The sequence below is a fragment of the Salmo salar genome, chromosome 11 (genome assembly GCF_965601325.2).
Source record: "Salmo salar chromosome 11, fSalSal1, whole genome shotgun sequence".
In the NCBI taxonomy this organism is placed as follows: Eukaryota; Metazoa; Chordata; class Actinopteri; order Salmoniformes; family Salmonidae; genus Salmo; species Salmo salar.
The window spans coordinates 41,349,576-41,366,531 of NC_138301.1; the positions used below are offsets into that span (position 1 = coordinate 41,349,576).

General features: G+C 44.6%; 1 protein-coding gene across 1 annotated transcript in view; it reads right to left on the reverse strand.

The window, feature by feature from the left end:
* Positions 1-16,956, reverse strand: part of LOC106562791 (A disintegrin and metalloproteinase with thrombospondin motifs 7) — a 158,760-nt gene that overhangs the window by 64,050 nt on the left and 77,754 nt on the right. The window contains exons 15-16 of the mRNA XM_082957946.1: positions 15,454-15,698; positions 2,127-2,274 (exon numbers count right to left, since the gene is read on the reverse strand). Of these exons, the coding sequence (XP_082814072.1) occupies positions 2,127-2,274; positions 15,454-15,698 (393 nt within the window). The remainder of the gene's footprint in view (positions 1-2,126; positions 2,275-15,453; positions 15,699-16,956) is intronic.

Genomic DNA, 16,956 nt, shown 5'->3' on the forward strand with positions numbered 1-16,956 from the left:
GCATCAAACCATGACCCTTAAGCCAGTTTAAGTAAAAAACGCAGGTAATATTATTCAGAAAACTTTAATAACATAATGAGGGTTTTTTGCTGTCGATCATTGCATATGCAAAAAATTCTATACAATTTCAAGTTTTAAATACGCGTTCCACAGGGACTAGTTAAACGTAAGAAACTGTCAAAGTATTTCCTGTAAAAGTAGATGGAACAAGATGACTGGATGGTTCAATGAATACAGTAGAATAACATAAAAAAGAGTGGCAGTGATTTTCACGTTCTGTCAAATGATTGAAGCTCGTTGTTACTGTGTGGATCGAAATTACCCCATTTGAGACTTGCTTCTTTGAGGTAGAAAGACGTTTTTCTCATAGCCTGTGGAAATTCACTGCTACAGTAAGCATTGTAAGGAATTCTCGAATACCTGGTGAAAGCTCTCTTATACACGTTCAAAATTATCCTTTTAAACTTCAAACTTTCCATTAAGGAAGGCAGTGTTGAATTACTCTCAAATCAGAATAATTAGCTGGAAATGTTTTCCTCTGAGTATGACTATGTTGCATCTTTGAGGGGTTCATGTGGGCTCAATGTTTCCTTCAGAGGGTGATGAGTGAATCATGCTCAACGATAATCAGGCACGAAATTCAACAAGGCCTTGTTTTAGAAATACCCTCCACTCACCGATTCCATGCTGTTGGCATCCTTCACTATCCTCCACTCAGGGATTCCATGCTGTTGGTATCCTTCACTATCCTCCACTCAGGGATTCCATGCTGTTGGCATCCTTCACTATCCTCCACTCAGGGATTCCATGCTGTTGGCATCCTTCACTATCCTCCACTCAGGGATTCCATGCTGTTGGTATCCTTCACTACCCTCCACTCAGGGATTCCATGCCGTTGGCATCCTTCACTATCCTCCACTCAGGGATTCCATGCCGTTGGCATCCTTCACTATCCTCCACTCAGGGATTCCATGCCGTGGCCCCCCCCTCCCTCGGGCCGCGGGATCCTTCACTACCCTCCACTCAGGGATTCCATGCCGTTGGCCCCCCCCTCCACTCGGGCCGCGTTGGCACCTCACTCCTCCACTCAGGGATTCCATGCCGTTGGCATCCTTCACTATCCTCCACTCAGGGATTCCATGCTGTTGGCATCCTTCACTACCCTCCACTCAGGGATTCCATGCCGTTGGCATCCTTCACTATCCTCCACTCAGGGATTCCATGCTGTTGGCATCCTTCACTATCCTCCACTCACCGATTCCATGCTGTTGGCATCTTTCACTACCCTCCACTGAGGGATTCCATGCTGTTGGCATCCTTCACTATCCTCCACTGAGGGATTCCATGCCGTTGGTATCCTTCACTCAGGGATTCCATACTCTTGGCATCCTTCATTATCCTCCACTCAGGGATTCCATGCTGTTGGCATCTTTCACTACCCTCCACTGAGGGATTCCATGCTGTTGGTATCCTTCACTATCCTCCACTGAGGGATTCCATACTCTTGGCATCCTTCACTATCCTCCACTGAGGGATTCCATGCTGTTGGTATCCTTCACTCAGGGATTCCATACTCTTGGCATCCTTCACTACCCTCCACTGAGGGATTCCATGCTGTTGGTATCCTTCACTCAGGGATTCCATACTCTTGGCATCCTTCACTACCCTCCACTCAGGGATTCCATGCTGTTGGCATCCTTCACTCCATTTTCAATCTGAGTGAGTGAGCCACCAATTTCACAAATATAGTTTCACCACAATTCCTTTTAATGTTGTTGGTTGTGACTCACACTAAAATAGTAATGTTCTTGGTTATGACTCAAACTAAAAGAGTAATAAACAACAATTAACCTCCAATATATGTTATAAAGAAATCAAGACCAAAGTTGGATTCACACCTGGGTCTTTAAAAATGTCATTTTAGTAAAGTTCAAAGCTCAAAACCGTTGTAAAGGTTTTAATTATCTAGTGAAGTAGTACATTGTAACATGACCCATAAGAGACTAAGCAAAGCCACTCATGCATGATAACCTGGATGTGTTGTAAACAGTAGGCCAGTAGGATATAATGAACTACATCTCTGGGTAAACATCCATTGTAGCCAACCACCATTATTGGTGTCTTACCTGTCCCGCAGGTGGCACTGCACTCAGTCCATGAGCCATACTTCCAGAAGAAACCGGGTATAGGGATATCATTGTCTGAGTCCAGAAGAGTCTCTCTATGGATGGTGTACTCATAGCGCACCCCTGGGTTGGTCTCCTGGAAGAGTAGCTGTAGAACACATAGGATCAATCAGAATGAGACAGACGAGACAGCATGAAAACAGACAGCATGAGACAGCAGGAAACAGACAGGATGAGACAGACAGCATGAGAGACCAGACAGACAGCACGAGACAGACAGCACGAGACAGACAGCACGAGACAGACAGCACGAGAGACAAGACAGACAGCATGAGATAGACGAGACAGACAGCATGAGACAGACAGACGAGACAGACAGCACGAGACAGACAGACAGCATGAGACAAACGAGACAGACGAGACAGCATGAGAGACTGGACAGACAGCACGAGACAGACAGCACGAGACAGACAGCACGAGATAGACGAGACAGACAGCATGAGATAGACGAGACAGACAGCATGAGACAGACAGACGAGACAGACAGCATGAGACAAACGAGACAGACGAGACAGCACGAGAGACGAGACAGACAGCACGAGACAGACGAGACAGACAGCACGAGAGATGAGACAGACAGCATGATATAGACGAGACAGACAGCATGAGACAGACGAGACAGCATGAGACAGACGAGACAGCACGAGAGACGAGACAGACAGCACGAGACAGACAGCACGAAGACAGACAGCACGAGACAGACAGCACGAGACAGACAGCACGAGACAGACAGCACGAGACAGACAGCACGAGAGACGAGACAGACAGCATGAGATAGACGAGACAGACAGACAGCATGAGACAGACAGACGAGACAGACAGACAGCACGAGACAGACAGACGAGACAGACAGACAGCATGAGACAAACGAGACAGACGAGACAGCACGAGAGACGAGACAGACAGCACGAGACAGACGAGACAGACAGCACGAGACAGACGAGACAGACAGCATGAGACAGACGAGACAGACAGCATGAGACAGACCAGACAGACAGCATGAGACAGACGAGACAGACAGACAGCATGAGACAGACGAGACAGCATGAGACAGACGAGACAGCATGAGACAGACGAGACAGCATGAGACAGACGAGACAGCATGAGACAGACGAGACAGCACGAGACAGACAAAAGCTCAAAACAAACAAACTAAAAGGTCAAACAGTCAACAAGCCATTGCTGCTTCGGATCACATATTTCTTGAAGTGAATGATGTTGAAGGGTTTGTTGTTTGGTGTGTACTGTGTGTGTGTGTATGTACTATGTGTATGTGTCATGCTGTGCAGTGGTATGGGGGGGGGCATGTCTTTTGGGGAGTGTGTGGAATGTGCTCATGTTAGTGGTTTGAGGTGTGTGTGGCTAATATGTGTTTAGGAGATTGGATCGGGTGGTGGATGATGATCGCACAGGAGGGGGGCATGGATGGTATCTCCTCCCAGATGGCCATCTCACCCGCGTGCTGGGGCTCTCAGCGAGTCAACACACCTATTCCAGCCAACAGCACAATCACATACCAATTTCCACTTTAATTTCTGGACCAAGCATCATTGGGAGGCCCAGATCTGATCTCAGCTATCCAAACAGACAGGATGTAAAGTTAGAACAGGTCAGCTTGGGACAGCACAGGGAGACTGCCAGGGCACAGAGTCTGTTGGCTGTGATACCCAGTGATACGCCGCCTGTATCCTAAGCTTGCACAGGCAGTAAGCAATAACTCATGTTGCATACTTCATTGAGCAGGGCTCTCCAACTTTTTCTAGCATGAGAGCTACTTTAAATGAAACATGTCTCAAGCTATACATTCTTTCTAGCTTTCAAATAGGAACATTCTTCTTTTCTCTCCTCTGCAACTCTTCACCAGGTCCTTAGTGTACAAGCGAAAGTAGCTCACTGTTTTCTGTCAATATACCTGATAAAATAATGGTTAATAAACAACTAACGGGGGCCCTATAAAATCTGCAATTCCCCCCAATAACGTTTTATATTTTCCCAAATTATGTTCAGTTAAAAATGTCCTGGTTTTTCATTCTTAAAATTACTTTGGTTCATTGAGAAATAACGAAATTGGATGTTCTGATTTCATGGTTCGGGCCCCTTAGTTCCAGTGATTGGAAATCGTAATGCTACAGCATACAATGACGTTGTAGAAGATTCTGTGCTTCCAACTTTGTGGCAATAGTTTGGGGAAGGCCCTTTCCTGTTTCAGCATGACAATGCCCAAGCGCACAAAGCGAGCTCCATATAGAAATGCTTTGTCAAGATCGGTGTGGAAGAACTTGACTGGCCTGCACAGAGCCCTGACCTCAACCCCATCGAACACCTTTGGGATGAATTGAAGCGCCGACTGCGTGCCTGACCTCACTAATGCTTGTGGCATGGAAGCAAGTCCCAACATCTAGTGGAAAGCCTTCCCAGAAGAGTGGAGGATGTTATAGCAGCAAAGGAGGGACCAACTCCATATTAATGCCGATGATTTTGGAATGAGATTTTCGACGAGAAGGTGTCCACATACTTTTGGTCATGTAGTGTACTTCTGCCAGGTAAGCCTACTTTGCAGGTAACATTTAATTGAGAAGGTTTTAGGGAAAGTATTTCTGTCAACCCACACGATGGTTACCACATCAACTGGCTACACACTGAGTGATAGACCAACGCACGCACGACACAGACAGGCATAATGCTGGAAATTCATTGTCAGATACTGTGTTAGGTTTGGCTTTTGAAGACGATAGTGGCTAACCAGGGATGGGATAATGTCAATGTTGTGTTGATTAGATAGCAATGTGATGGTCCCACAAGACAAACTTCAAATGTCACTCACAACAAAGGGAACTAACAAAGAAAATCACTTTGACAACCAAAACAAAACCGAAAGGGGTTCAAAGGAAGTTCAAATCAAATGTTATTGGTCACATACACATGGTTAGCAGATGTTAATGCGAATGTAGCGAATTGCTTGTGCTTCTAGTTCCGACAGTGCAGTAGTATCTAACAAGTAATCTAATAATTCCCCAACAACTACCTAATACACACAAATCTAAAGGGATGGGGCCTCCCGAGTGCCGCACTGGTCTAAGGCACTGCATCGCATTGCTAGCCGTGGCACTAGAGATTCTAGGTTCAAGTCAAGGCTCTGTCGCAACCGGCCGCAACCGGCAGACGCATGGGGCGGCGCACAATTGGCCCAGCGTCTTCCAGGTTAGGGGAGTGTTTGGTCGGCAGGGATGTCCTTGTCCCATCGCGCACTAGCGACTCCTGTGGCGGACCGGGCGCAGTGCATGCTGACACGGTCGCCAGGTGTAAGGTGTTTCCTCCGACACATTGGTGCGGCTGGCTTCCGGGTTAAGTGGGCATTGTGTCAAGAAGCAGTGTGGCTTGGTTGGGTTGTGTTATGGAGGACACGCAGCTCATGACCTTCGCCTCTCCCGAGTCCGTACAGGAGCTGCAGCGATGAGACAAGACTGTAACTACCAATTGGATACCACGAAATTGGGGGGAAAAAGGGGTAAAAAAAATAATAATCTAAAGGGATGGAATAAGAATATGTACATATAAATATACGGATGAGCGATGGCCGAGCGGCATAGGCAAGATGCAATAGATGGTATAAGATACAGTATAAACATATGAGATGAGTAATGTAAGATATGTAAACATTATTAAAGTGGCATTGCTTAAAGTGACCTGTGATCCATTTATTAAAGTGGCCAATGATTTGAGTGTCTATTTAGGCAGCAGCCTCTCTGAGTTAGTTATTGCTGTTTAGCAGTCTGACGACCTTGAGATAGAAGCTTTTTTTCCAGTCTCTAGGTCCCAGCTTTAATGCACCTGTAATGACCTTGCCTTCTGGATGGTAGCAGTATTGACAGGCAATGGCTTGGGTGGTTGTTGTCCTTGATGATCTTTTTGGCCTTCCTGTGATATCGGGTGCTGTAGGTGTCCTGGAGGGCAGGTAGTTTGCCCCCGGTGATGCGTTGTGCAGACCGTACCACCCTCTGGAGAGCCTTGCGGTTGTGGGCGGTGCAGTTGCCGTGCCAGGCGGTGATACAGCCCAACAGGATGCTCTCAATTGTGCATCTGTAAAAGTTTGTCAGGGTTGTGTGGGTGGACCATTTCAGTTTGTCTGTGATGTGTACACCCAGGAACTTAAAACTTTCCACCTTCTCCACTGCTGTCCCCTGAAGTCCATGATCATCTCCTTTGTTTTGTTGACGTTGAGTGAGAGGTTGTTTTCCTGTGCACTCACCTCCTCCCTGTAGGCTGTCTCATCGTTGTTGGTAATCAAGCCCACTACTGTTGTGTTGATTGAGTTGGAGGGGGGTGAGCATGCACCCTTGTGGGGCCCCAGTGTTGAGGGTCAGCGAAGTGGAGATGTTTCCTACTTTCACCACCTGGGGGCGGCCCGTCTGAAAGACCTGGACCCAATTGCACAGGGCAGGGATGAGACCCAGGGCCTCCAGCTTAATGATGAGCTTGGAGGGTACTATGGTGTTGAATGCTGAGCTATAGTCAATGAACAGCATTCTTACATAGGTATTACTCTTGTCCAGATGGGATAGGGCAGTGTGCAGTGTGATAGTGATTGCATCGTCTGTGGACCTGTTATGCAAACTGTATGCAATCTGAATTGGGTCTAGGGTGGCAGGTAAGGTGGAGGTGACATGATCCTTGACTAGTCTCTCAAAGCACTTCATGATGACAAAATTGAGTGCTACGGGGTGATAGTCATTTAGTTCAGTTACCTTTGCCTTCTTGGGTACGGGAGCAATTGTCGCCATCTTGAAGCATGTGGGAACAGCAGACTGGGATAGGGAGCGATTGAATATGTCCGTAAACACACCAGCCAGCTGGTCTGCACATGCTCTGAGGACGTGGCTAGGGATGCCCTCTGGGCCAGCAGCCTTGCGAGGGTTAACACGTTTAAATGTCTTACTCATGTCGGCCACGGAGAAGGAGAGGGGGGGCCCGCGGTCCTTGTTAGCGGGCCGCGTCGGTGGTACTGTATTATTCTCAAAGCAGGCAAAAAAGGTGTTTAGTTTGTCTGGAAGCAATACGTCGGTGTACGTGACGTGGCTGGTTTTCCTTTTGATGTCCGTAATTGCCTGTAGACCCTGCCACATATGTCTCGTGTCTGTGCCATTGAATTGCGACTTCACTTTGTCCCTATACCGACATTTCGCTTGTTTGATTGCCTTGCGGAGGGAATAACTACACTGTTTATATTCGGCCATATTCCCAGTCCTCTTTCCATGGTTAAATGCAGGGGTTCGCGCTTTCAGTTTTGCGCGAAAGACACCATCCATCCATGGTTTCTGGTTAGGGTATGTTTTGATAGTCACATTGGGTACAAAATCTCCAATGCACTTCCTTATAAACTCACTCACCAAGTCAACGTATAGATCAATGTCATTCTCTGAGGCTGCCTGGAACATTTCCCAGTCCGCGTGATCAAAACAATCTTGAAGCGTGGATTCCGATTGGTCAGACCAGTGTTGAATGGTTCTAGTCAAGGGTACATCCTGTTTGAGTTTCTGCCTATAGGACGGTAGAAGCAAGATGGAGTCGTGGGCGGATTTGCCGAAGGGATGGCGGGGGAGGGCCTTGTATGCGTCGCAGAAGTCAGAGTAGCAATGGTTCAGTGTATTGCCCGAGCGGGTGCTGCAATCAATATGCTGATAGAATTTAGGTAGCCTTTAGGTTCTGAAAGACACCCATGTTTGTGCCCACTAAAAGTTGGCAAAGCCACTAGTAAGGGGTTCTAAGGCTTCCGACTCTGTCAATCACCACATCCTTATCGGCAGACTCAACAGCCTTGGTTTCTCAAATGACTGCCTCGCCTGGTTCACCAACTACTTCTCTGATAGAGTTCAGTGTGTCAAATCAGAGGGCCTGTTGTCCGTTCCTCAGGCAGTCTCTATGGGGGTGCCACAGGGTTCAATTCTCGAGCCGACTCTTTTCTCTGTATACATCAATGATGTCGCTCTTGCTGATGGTGATTCTCTGATCCACCTCTACGCAGACGACACCATTCTGTATACTTCTGGCCCTTCTTTGGACACTGTGTTAACTAACCAGACGAGCTTCAATGCCATACAACTCTCCTTCCGTGGCCTCCAACTGCTCTTAAATGTAAGTAAAACTAAATGCATGCTCTTCAAGCGATTGCTGCCCGGATCTGCCTGCCAGTCCAGCATCACTACTCTGGATGGTTCTGACTTAGAATATGTGGACAACTACAAATACCTAGGTGTCTGGTTAGACTGTAAACTCTCCTTCCAGACTCACATTAAGCATCTCCAATCCAAAATTAAATCTAGAATCGGCTTCCTATTTCGCAACAAAGCATCCTTCACTCATGCTGCCAAAAATACCCTCGTAAAACTGACCATCCTACTGTTCCTTGACTTCGGCGATGTCATTTACAAAATAGCCTCCAACACTCTACACAGAAAATTGGATGCAGTCTATTACAGTGCCATCCAACGCCCCATATACTACCCACCACTGCGACCTGTATGCTCTCGTTGGCTGGTCCTTGCTTCATATTCGTCGCCAAACCCACTGGCTCCAGGTCATCTATAAGTCTTTGCTAGGTAAAGCCCCGCCTTATCTCAGCTCACTGGTCACCATAGCAGCACCCGTAGCACGCACTCCAGCAGGTATATTTCACTGGTCACCCCCAAAGCCAATTCCTCATTTGGCCGCCTTTCCTTCCAGTTCTTTGCTGCCAATGACTGGAACGAATTGCAAAAATAACTGAAGCTGGAGACTCACATCTCCCTCTCTAACTTTAAGCCCATCCAACTACCTCATCCCCATATTGTTATATATCTTTTTTTCTCCTTTGCACCCCAGTATCTCTACTTGCACATCTATCGCTCCAGTGTTTAATTGCTAAATTGTAATTACTTTGCCACTACGGCCTATTTATTGCCTTACCTCACTAATCTTACCTCATTTGCACACACTGTATATAGACTTTTCTATTGTGTTATTGACTGTGTGTTTGTTTATTCCATGTGTAACTCTGTGTTGTTGTTTGTGTCGCACTGCTTTGCTTTATCTTGGCCAGGTCGCAGTTGTAAATGAGAACTGTTCTCAACTGGTCTACCTGGTTAAATAAAGGTGAAATAAAATTAAAATAAATAAATAATTGCCTTCACTGCCATTCAGAATAGTGATTGAATAGTCAATAATAAAAAAAGACACCCATGTGGGTGCACACTCGGCAGCGGTGGAAAAAATTCCCAATTGTCATACTTGAGTAAAAGTAAAGATACCTTAATAGAAAGTTACTCAAGTAAAAGTGAAAGTCACCCAGTAAAATACTACTTGAGTAAAAGTCTAAAAGTATTTGGTTTTAAACATACTTAAGTATTAAAAGTAAATATAATTGCTAAAATCTACTTAAGTAACAAAAGTAAATGTACAAGTATAAATAATTTAAAATTCCTTATATAAAGCAAACCAGACGGCACAATTGTCTTCTTGTTTTTTTACATTTACGGATAGTGTGGGGCACATTTCAACACTCAGACATTATTTACAAATGAAGCATTTGTGTTTAGTGAGTCCACCAGATAAGAGGCAGTAGGGTTGACCAGGGATGTTCTCTTGAGTGTGTGAATTGAACCATTTTCCTGTCCTGCTAAGCATTCAAAATGTAACAAATACTTTTGGAGGTCAGGGAAAATGTATGGAGTAAAAAGGTACATCATTTTCTTAAGGAATGTAGTGAAGTAAAAGATGTAAAAAATATACAGATACTCCAAAAAAATTACTTAAGTAGTACTTTCAAGTATTTTTACTTAAGTACTTTACACCACTGCTAGTAAGGGGTTCTGAAAGGCACCCATGTGGGTGACCACTGAAAGTTGGCAAAGCCACTAGTAAGCGGTTCTAAAAGAGACCCACCATGGACGCCCACTAGGTTTTGCCTCAGACTAAAAGAAACCCACCATGGACGCCCACTAGGTTTTGCCTCAGACTAAAAGACACCCACCATGGACACCCACTAGGTTAACCTCAGACTAACAGACACCCACCATGGATGCCCACTAGGTTTGCCTCAGACTAACAGACACCCACCATGGATGCCCACTAGGTTTGCCTCAGACTAACAGACACCCACCATGGATGCCCACTAGGTTTGCCTCAGACTAACAGACACCCACCATGGATGCCCACTAGGTTTGCCTCAGACTAACAGACACTCACCATGGATGCCCACTAGGTTTGCCTCAGACTAAAATAAAAACCTACAACAACTTAGAATACAATAGAAAAAAGAATATGGAGCAAAACAAACAACACTCAGGCTTCTTTCAAACTTAAATTGGTTGAGCTCGAAATCGTCCCTCAGGCTAACGTGACATGTAGCTCTCCCAACATCTCTCAAGCTCCACTGGAGCGCTGGGCCAGCCACTCTTAAATATCACCTGGGCTAGCACAGGTGAAACACCTTCCGACTAACAAGATGGACAAACCAGCACAGGTGTAACACATACTTACTAACGAGGTGACCCCAATCAGGGCACCCTAAGTGCTAACGAGCTACCTCAAAATATAAATGGAAAGATCAAAACCTCTAACAGTACAGTAGCTGGATATGAAAATTGCATGTACTTTCAGAATTGTTCGGCAAGCTACTCATAGATGGGCTGCGAGCTACTGGTAGCTCACCATCGACCTGTTGGAGACCCCTGCCATGGAGAAGGGCTCCTGGCAACTAATCTAATAAGCCTTTGTTTAACATTACAAATAGGTGATCAATTACACAATGTTGAACATTAGGGTCTCTGGGAAGATATTCGAGTACAATGTGAAATACAATAGAGAATGAGTACAAGAAGTTGCTATTTTTGTGGAAAAAGAACAACAATATCTTTGCTAATTTCACTGTCACTGTCGTGTTAGTAGCTGGAACAAGCACATTTGTTTTCAGGCCAGATGAAACCCTAAATTCTGGTCTCCACTTTCACAGATGCCTCGTGTCTGATTGGATCATTCAAATCTACTGAAAGCATTGACAACCACAGCATTAAAAAGAATAGCCCACAGCATTATGTTGCAGTGTATGAATGATGTTACCATGGTAACTCTGTAGCACTCTGTATGCTCTAACTCTCTACATGTAGATCTCCACAGTCTAGATTTTAGTTTAGGTTGTGAAATCTGTTATTGGATCACGGTGAAATAACTAAGTGGACTTCAGGAATCATATTGGAATGGGGCAAACATGACAAAGTCAAAGCACAAAGTGTTATGCCTGACTATCAAGTCATGTCACAGTGAGTTTGACAATTTTATACAGAGTTAGAAGTGAAACACTGGCCAGGATATCTCTTCTACGTGGGATAAATAATTACACGACGCAGACTAAACAGAATTTGAGACAGTGGCTGTCAAGATATGCGCTTGCCTATGACAACTGATTTTCCCAAAGAACTGTCATTTGTCATTCACAGTGACAGCACAGAACAAAACGTTATGGCTCCACACAATTCATCTTTGTTTTTACTGTCAATGTATTGGTGCTGATTAAAATCATTGTTATTAGAATCAGCTCTAGTGAGAGGATTGAAGCTCACTTCAGGCAAACTGGGAAACAAGAAAGCAATATTTGATTGAACAATAGGAATCTTCTTTAGCTTTTTCCCAAAACTGACATCAAAGCGGGTTCTCATGGGACAAACTGATACACTGACAATTCTATATAAAGCCCACTGATATAACAAATTATTCCGTAAGCAGTTACTAAGGCATATGCTATCAACAAGCCAAAAGGAATACTCAATTAGTCATGAGTTGCATGTATTCGAATATAATCACAGCCACATTTTCAATCCAGTACATTGTCTTTCACCATCAAAAGGTCATGGATATTAATTTGTGGGTACTTGGCATATGGACTACATTTGTGAAGCTAATTCATTTGTCTTCCAACTTATGCTAGTACAGTAAGTAGATCAAGCTCAGACAAGCAAGACTGGAAGAAAGTGGAGTGTGATATTATTATCTTATCTGATTTTAAAGAGTGTTTACACTTGGCTGTGATATCGCTCAATATTTAATGAACATCCTTGTCTAAGTGAAATGCAAATGTGTTTTCTCTGTACAACGTGTTGCCAAGGTTTATAAAAATATTTCTCTAGTTTCCCCCAAACCCCATGGTAAATGTGTCCAATCTACCAGACACCTTACCTCCCTAGTGATACCTGAAACATGACAGACTGAGTGCCACTTCAAGTGAGACACATGGGGTAAAATGGTCAAATGGGACATACAAAGCCCATCCACGCCAGACCCTCCATCACCACCTCCAACATGAGGTCCTGGAGACAAACACCTGAAGAACGCTGTGGAATCCAGTTCCATAGGGAACGCTCCTCATCTCCAATATCTATCAACGCTCAGCAAACAATGTCTAATTCCAAACACCATGGTTACGTGTTTGCCCTTTGAGCACTCTTTTTGACACCTCCTTCGCCCTTCCCTCAAGTCATTGACTTTTCTGTGTGTCACTGGAAGCTTGTTACAATGAACTGTAGTGTCCATTTGAGAGGACTTAACAACCGAGCTGCCACTTCCCTGATCCTGTGTTTGGACAGGCTGACACACTTAGGGGATGAATGAGCTTTGTGCAAGACGGGTAAAGAATGTGAGCAGACACAGTTGACACTAATGGAAAGGTAAAGCTGGGACCTGGGGAGTCGGCTCAACAGCTGTTCTCTCCACAGGGTTTTACTTGGACAAGGTGCAAATATTTGTTTAGAAAAGTATTTGTCTCTGAAAGGCATTCCAAAATGTTTCCTCTGGAGACGGAGATAGGAACATTGAATTTGAGTGGCACATGTCCCAAAACAAAAGCATTTTGGCTGAGAGAGCCATGGGGCCTTGTGACAGGCTAAATTATTTGGAAATCATCTGTTTCCATTGTGTCCTCACAGAGAGATAGAGATGCAATGGAATTCTATCGCTAAATGTTCAGAAATAACATTGTAGACTGTTAAGTTGTTTCAGTGCTGCGCTGCGTGTGACCGTCATACAGTTACGTACACATGATCAATAATTTCTCACTTGTTGATTATAGGTTTCCACTTACTGCAGAACATAACAACTACAAGTCATCACACATGGTGCACTTACCTCACACAAGGTGGTCTCATTAGAGTTCATAACAAAAACATTGAAACATCAGTGAGAAACCACCACACAAACACTCATTTAGTGTGAGGGAGAGAGGGAGAGAAAGTTAAGCATCAACTCAGAGAGAGAGAGAGAGAGAGAGAGAGAGAGAGAGAGAGAGAGACTATTAGTAGACTCCAGCAGTGCCAGTGAGAGAAGAGGTCAACATGACATCAGTGCCAGTACTCATCTCTTTGTCCACTGTCTGTGGTCCAGCAGACAGACAGAAGCTGTCCCCCTACCACCCCTACCCCTGTGGGCACCATGCCAGGCTAGGGGGGGCTTCAGATCCCCACAGTGGGACAAAGCCCTTTATCTGCCCCCTGGTACTGCCTCCACCACCTGGCCTGGTGTGGGCGTACCCCAACAGCAGAATGGTGTGGGCGTATACCGCTCATTAAAAATATTAATGCAAGTAGAAAACTGATTGTCTAGCTCATCCTCCTCTAGGCTGCTGATTGGCTAGCTCATCCTCCTCAGGGAGATGACAACGTGTTCTATGAGGAAATAGCCAGCGTTTTTGAAACCGTCTGTTTGAGATGTTTGTTTTTTAAGTGCTTTTTGCTCCAATTTATGCTTCTGCCAGAAATAAGAGTACAGGACGAGTCAACAACATTATGTAGATAGGAGTTAACAGATAGGAGTTAATAGTGAGATTTTCACTGGGCCATCAGCTACTTTAAAGTGTAAAAACAGGCATTGAGATTGTTGTTCAGTTGTTGTGATGCATTTGTACGGGTGTAGCTGTGGATTCATTTACAGTACATGGGGGGAATTTGTAATGACAGAGAGGATAGAATACAGCACCACCGTTCAAAACGAAATGGCTTCGACAAAAAAAAACTTCTCTTTTGTAGCCGTAACACAAAGGAATTCCCGCTGGATGAGAATTGTACAGATTCAAAGTGGATTCTCTCAAGGTCAACAACAAACAATTATTGGAAACTACCCTTAGTTTGCACAGGTTGGCACAGCAGGGTTAAAGTCTTTGAAATGACACAGCCTTTAAAATAAGAGACATTTATTTCATTACTGTAGCTCAGTGTAAACACCTACACTGCCTGAACAACCAAACCCTGTTAGGGAATAATTACTGTAGCTCAGTGTAAACACCTACACTGCCTGAACAACCAAACCCTGTTAGGGAATAATTACTGTAGCTCAGTGTAAACACCTACACTGCCTGAACAACCAAACCCTGTTAGGGAATAATTACTGTAGCTCAGTGTAAACACCTACACTGCCTGAACAACCAAACCCTGTTAGGGAATAATTACTGTAGCTCAGTGTAAACACCTACACTGCCTGAACAACCAAACCCTGTTAGGGAATAATTACTGTAGCTCAGTGTAAACACCTACACTGCCTGAACAACCAAACCCTGTTAGGGAATAATTACTGTAGCTCAGTGTAAACACCTACACTGCCTGAACAACCAAACCCTGTTAGGGAATAATTACTGTAGCTCAGTGTAAACACCTACACTGCCTGAACAACCAAACCCTGTTAGGGAATAATTACTGTAGCTCAGTGTAAACACCTACACTGCCTGAACAACCAAACCCTGTTAGGGAATAATTACTGTAGCTCAGTGTAAACACCTACACTGCCTGAACAACCAAATCCTGTTAGGGAATAATTACTGTAGCTCAGTGTAAACACCTACACTGCCTGAACAACCAAATCCTGTTAGGAAATAATGACTTCTAATCAAAAGCCAACAACATCTTAGATCTCCATGAAACTAGAACCACAGAGCCGATCATGCAAAATAGAGTTTAATTGAAAAGAGATGTCCCGGTTTGATTAAAGTTGAATAAAACAAATTAAATATGTGTAAGTGAACATTTTGTCTGTTTGCGTTTTGCTTTTCCTGGATAACATCTCTCAAGTGGAAGGTATTTTAGATAAACAAATCATGCAATGCCTGTTAAACTACATTTCGGAGTATCTGGCACATGCTGTGTGTGTGTGTGTGTGTGTGTGTGTGTGTGTGTGTGTGTGTGTGTGGTGCACGCGTATGTGATCCAACCTGTATCCACGTGTGTGTGTGTGGTGCACGCGTATGTGATCCAACCTGTATCCACACTGGCTCTAGGGTTGGTCCAGGGGAGGTCAAGTTCTCCAGTTGGCCTGTCCTCTCATAGGTGAACACCGTCCCCGCTGCCTTGTATTCCCCATTCCATTGGATAGTCCAACCGCCATTCAGGAAGTACTTGCCGGGGTCGTCACTCCGGAGAGCCAAGAAATTCCCAGCCTCAGCCACCTCCTCGATGCGAATGTCCCGAGCCCCCTCTGGAATCAACCCAATGTCCACATACCCTGGTAGACAGACAGGGTTCAGTCAAGACGGGCTGTTCAACTTCCATCTCTACTACCCTCAGTACACTTCAACTGAAACTTTACTTTTCTCCTTTTCAATTTGACCTAGTTTATTGTCTTGTAATCCACCCAGCTTGATACCTTCTTAATACCTCCACAAAAAGTGACTGATGTCAGACTTGTGCTTTGAAGTCTATGGGAATATAATACTGTACCACCAAACATTTAGTTGATTATGAGACAGAAACTCGAGATGCAGTACATGACCTAGTTCACATTCAAACTGACAGCTCAAACCAAACTATGGGACGCTGACAACAATACCCAGTGTACAGTACACTGTCTATCACTTTAAAAACACTATCACTTTAAAACCTGTTCCAGAGTCAGTCTGGATGTTTATCTCATAATGGTTAAGGTTTTGATTGGGGTGAGGAGAGCTGATCCTACAGTGAGGGAAAAAAGTATTTGATCTCCTGCTGATTTTGTACGTTTGCCCACTGACAAAGAAATGATCAGTCTATAATTTTAATGGTAGGTTTATTTGAACAGTGAGAACATCAAGAAAAACACATGTCAAAAATGTTATAAATTGATTTGCATTTTAATGAGGGAAATAAGTATTTGACCCCTCTGCAAAACATGACTTAGTACTTGGTGGCAAAACCCTTGTTGGTAATCACAGAGGTCAGACGTTTCTTGTAGTTGGCCACCAGGTTTGCACACATCTCAGGAGGGATTTTGTCCCACTCCTCTTTGCAGATCTTCTCCAAGTCATTAAGGTTTCGAGGTTGACGTTTGGCAACTCAAACCTTCAGCTCCCTCCACAGATTTTCTATGGGATTAAGGTCTGGAGACTGGCTAGGCCACTCCAGGACCTTAATGTGCTTCTTCTTGAGCCACTCCTTTGTTGCCTTGGCCGTGTGTTTTGGGTCATTGTCATGCTGGAATACCCATCCACGACCCATTTTCAATGCCCTGGTGGAGGGAAGGAGGTTCTCACTCGAGATTTGACGGTACATGGCCCCGTCCATCATCCCTTTGATGCGGTGAAGTTGTCCCATCCCCTTAGCAGAAAAACACCACCAAAGCATAATGTTTCCACCTCCATGTTTGACGGTGGGGATGGTGTTCTTGGGGTCATAGGCAGCATTCCTCCTCCTCCAAACACGGCGAGTTGAGTTGATGCCAAAGAGCTCAATTTTGGTCTCATCTGACCACAACACTTTCACCCAGTTGTCCTCTGAATCATTCAGAT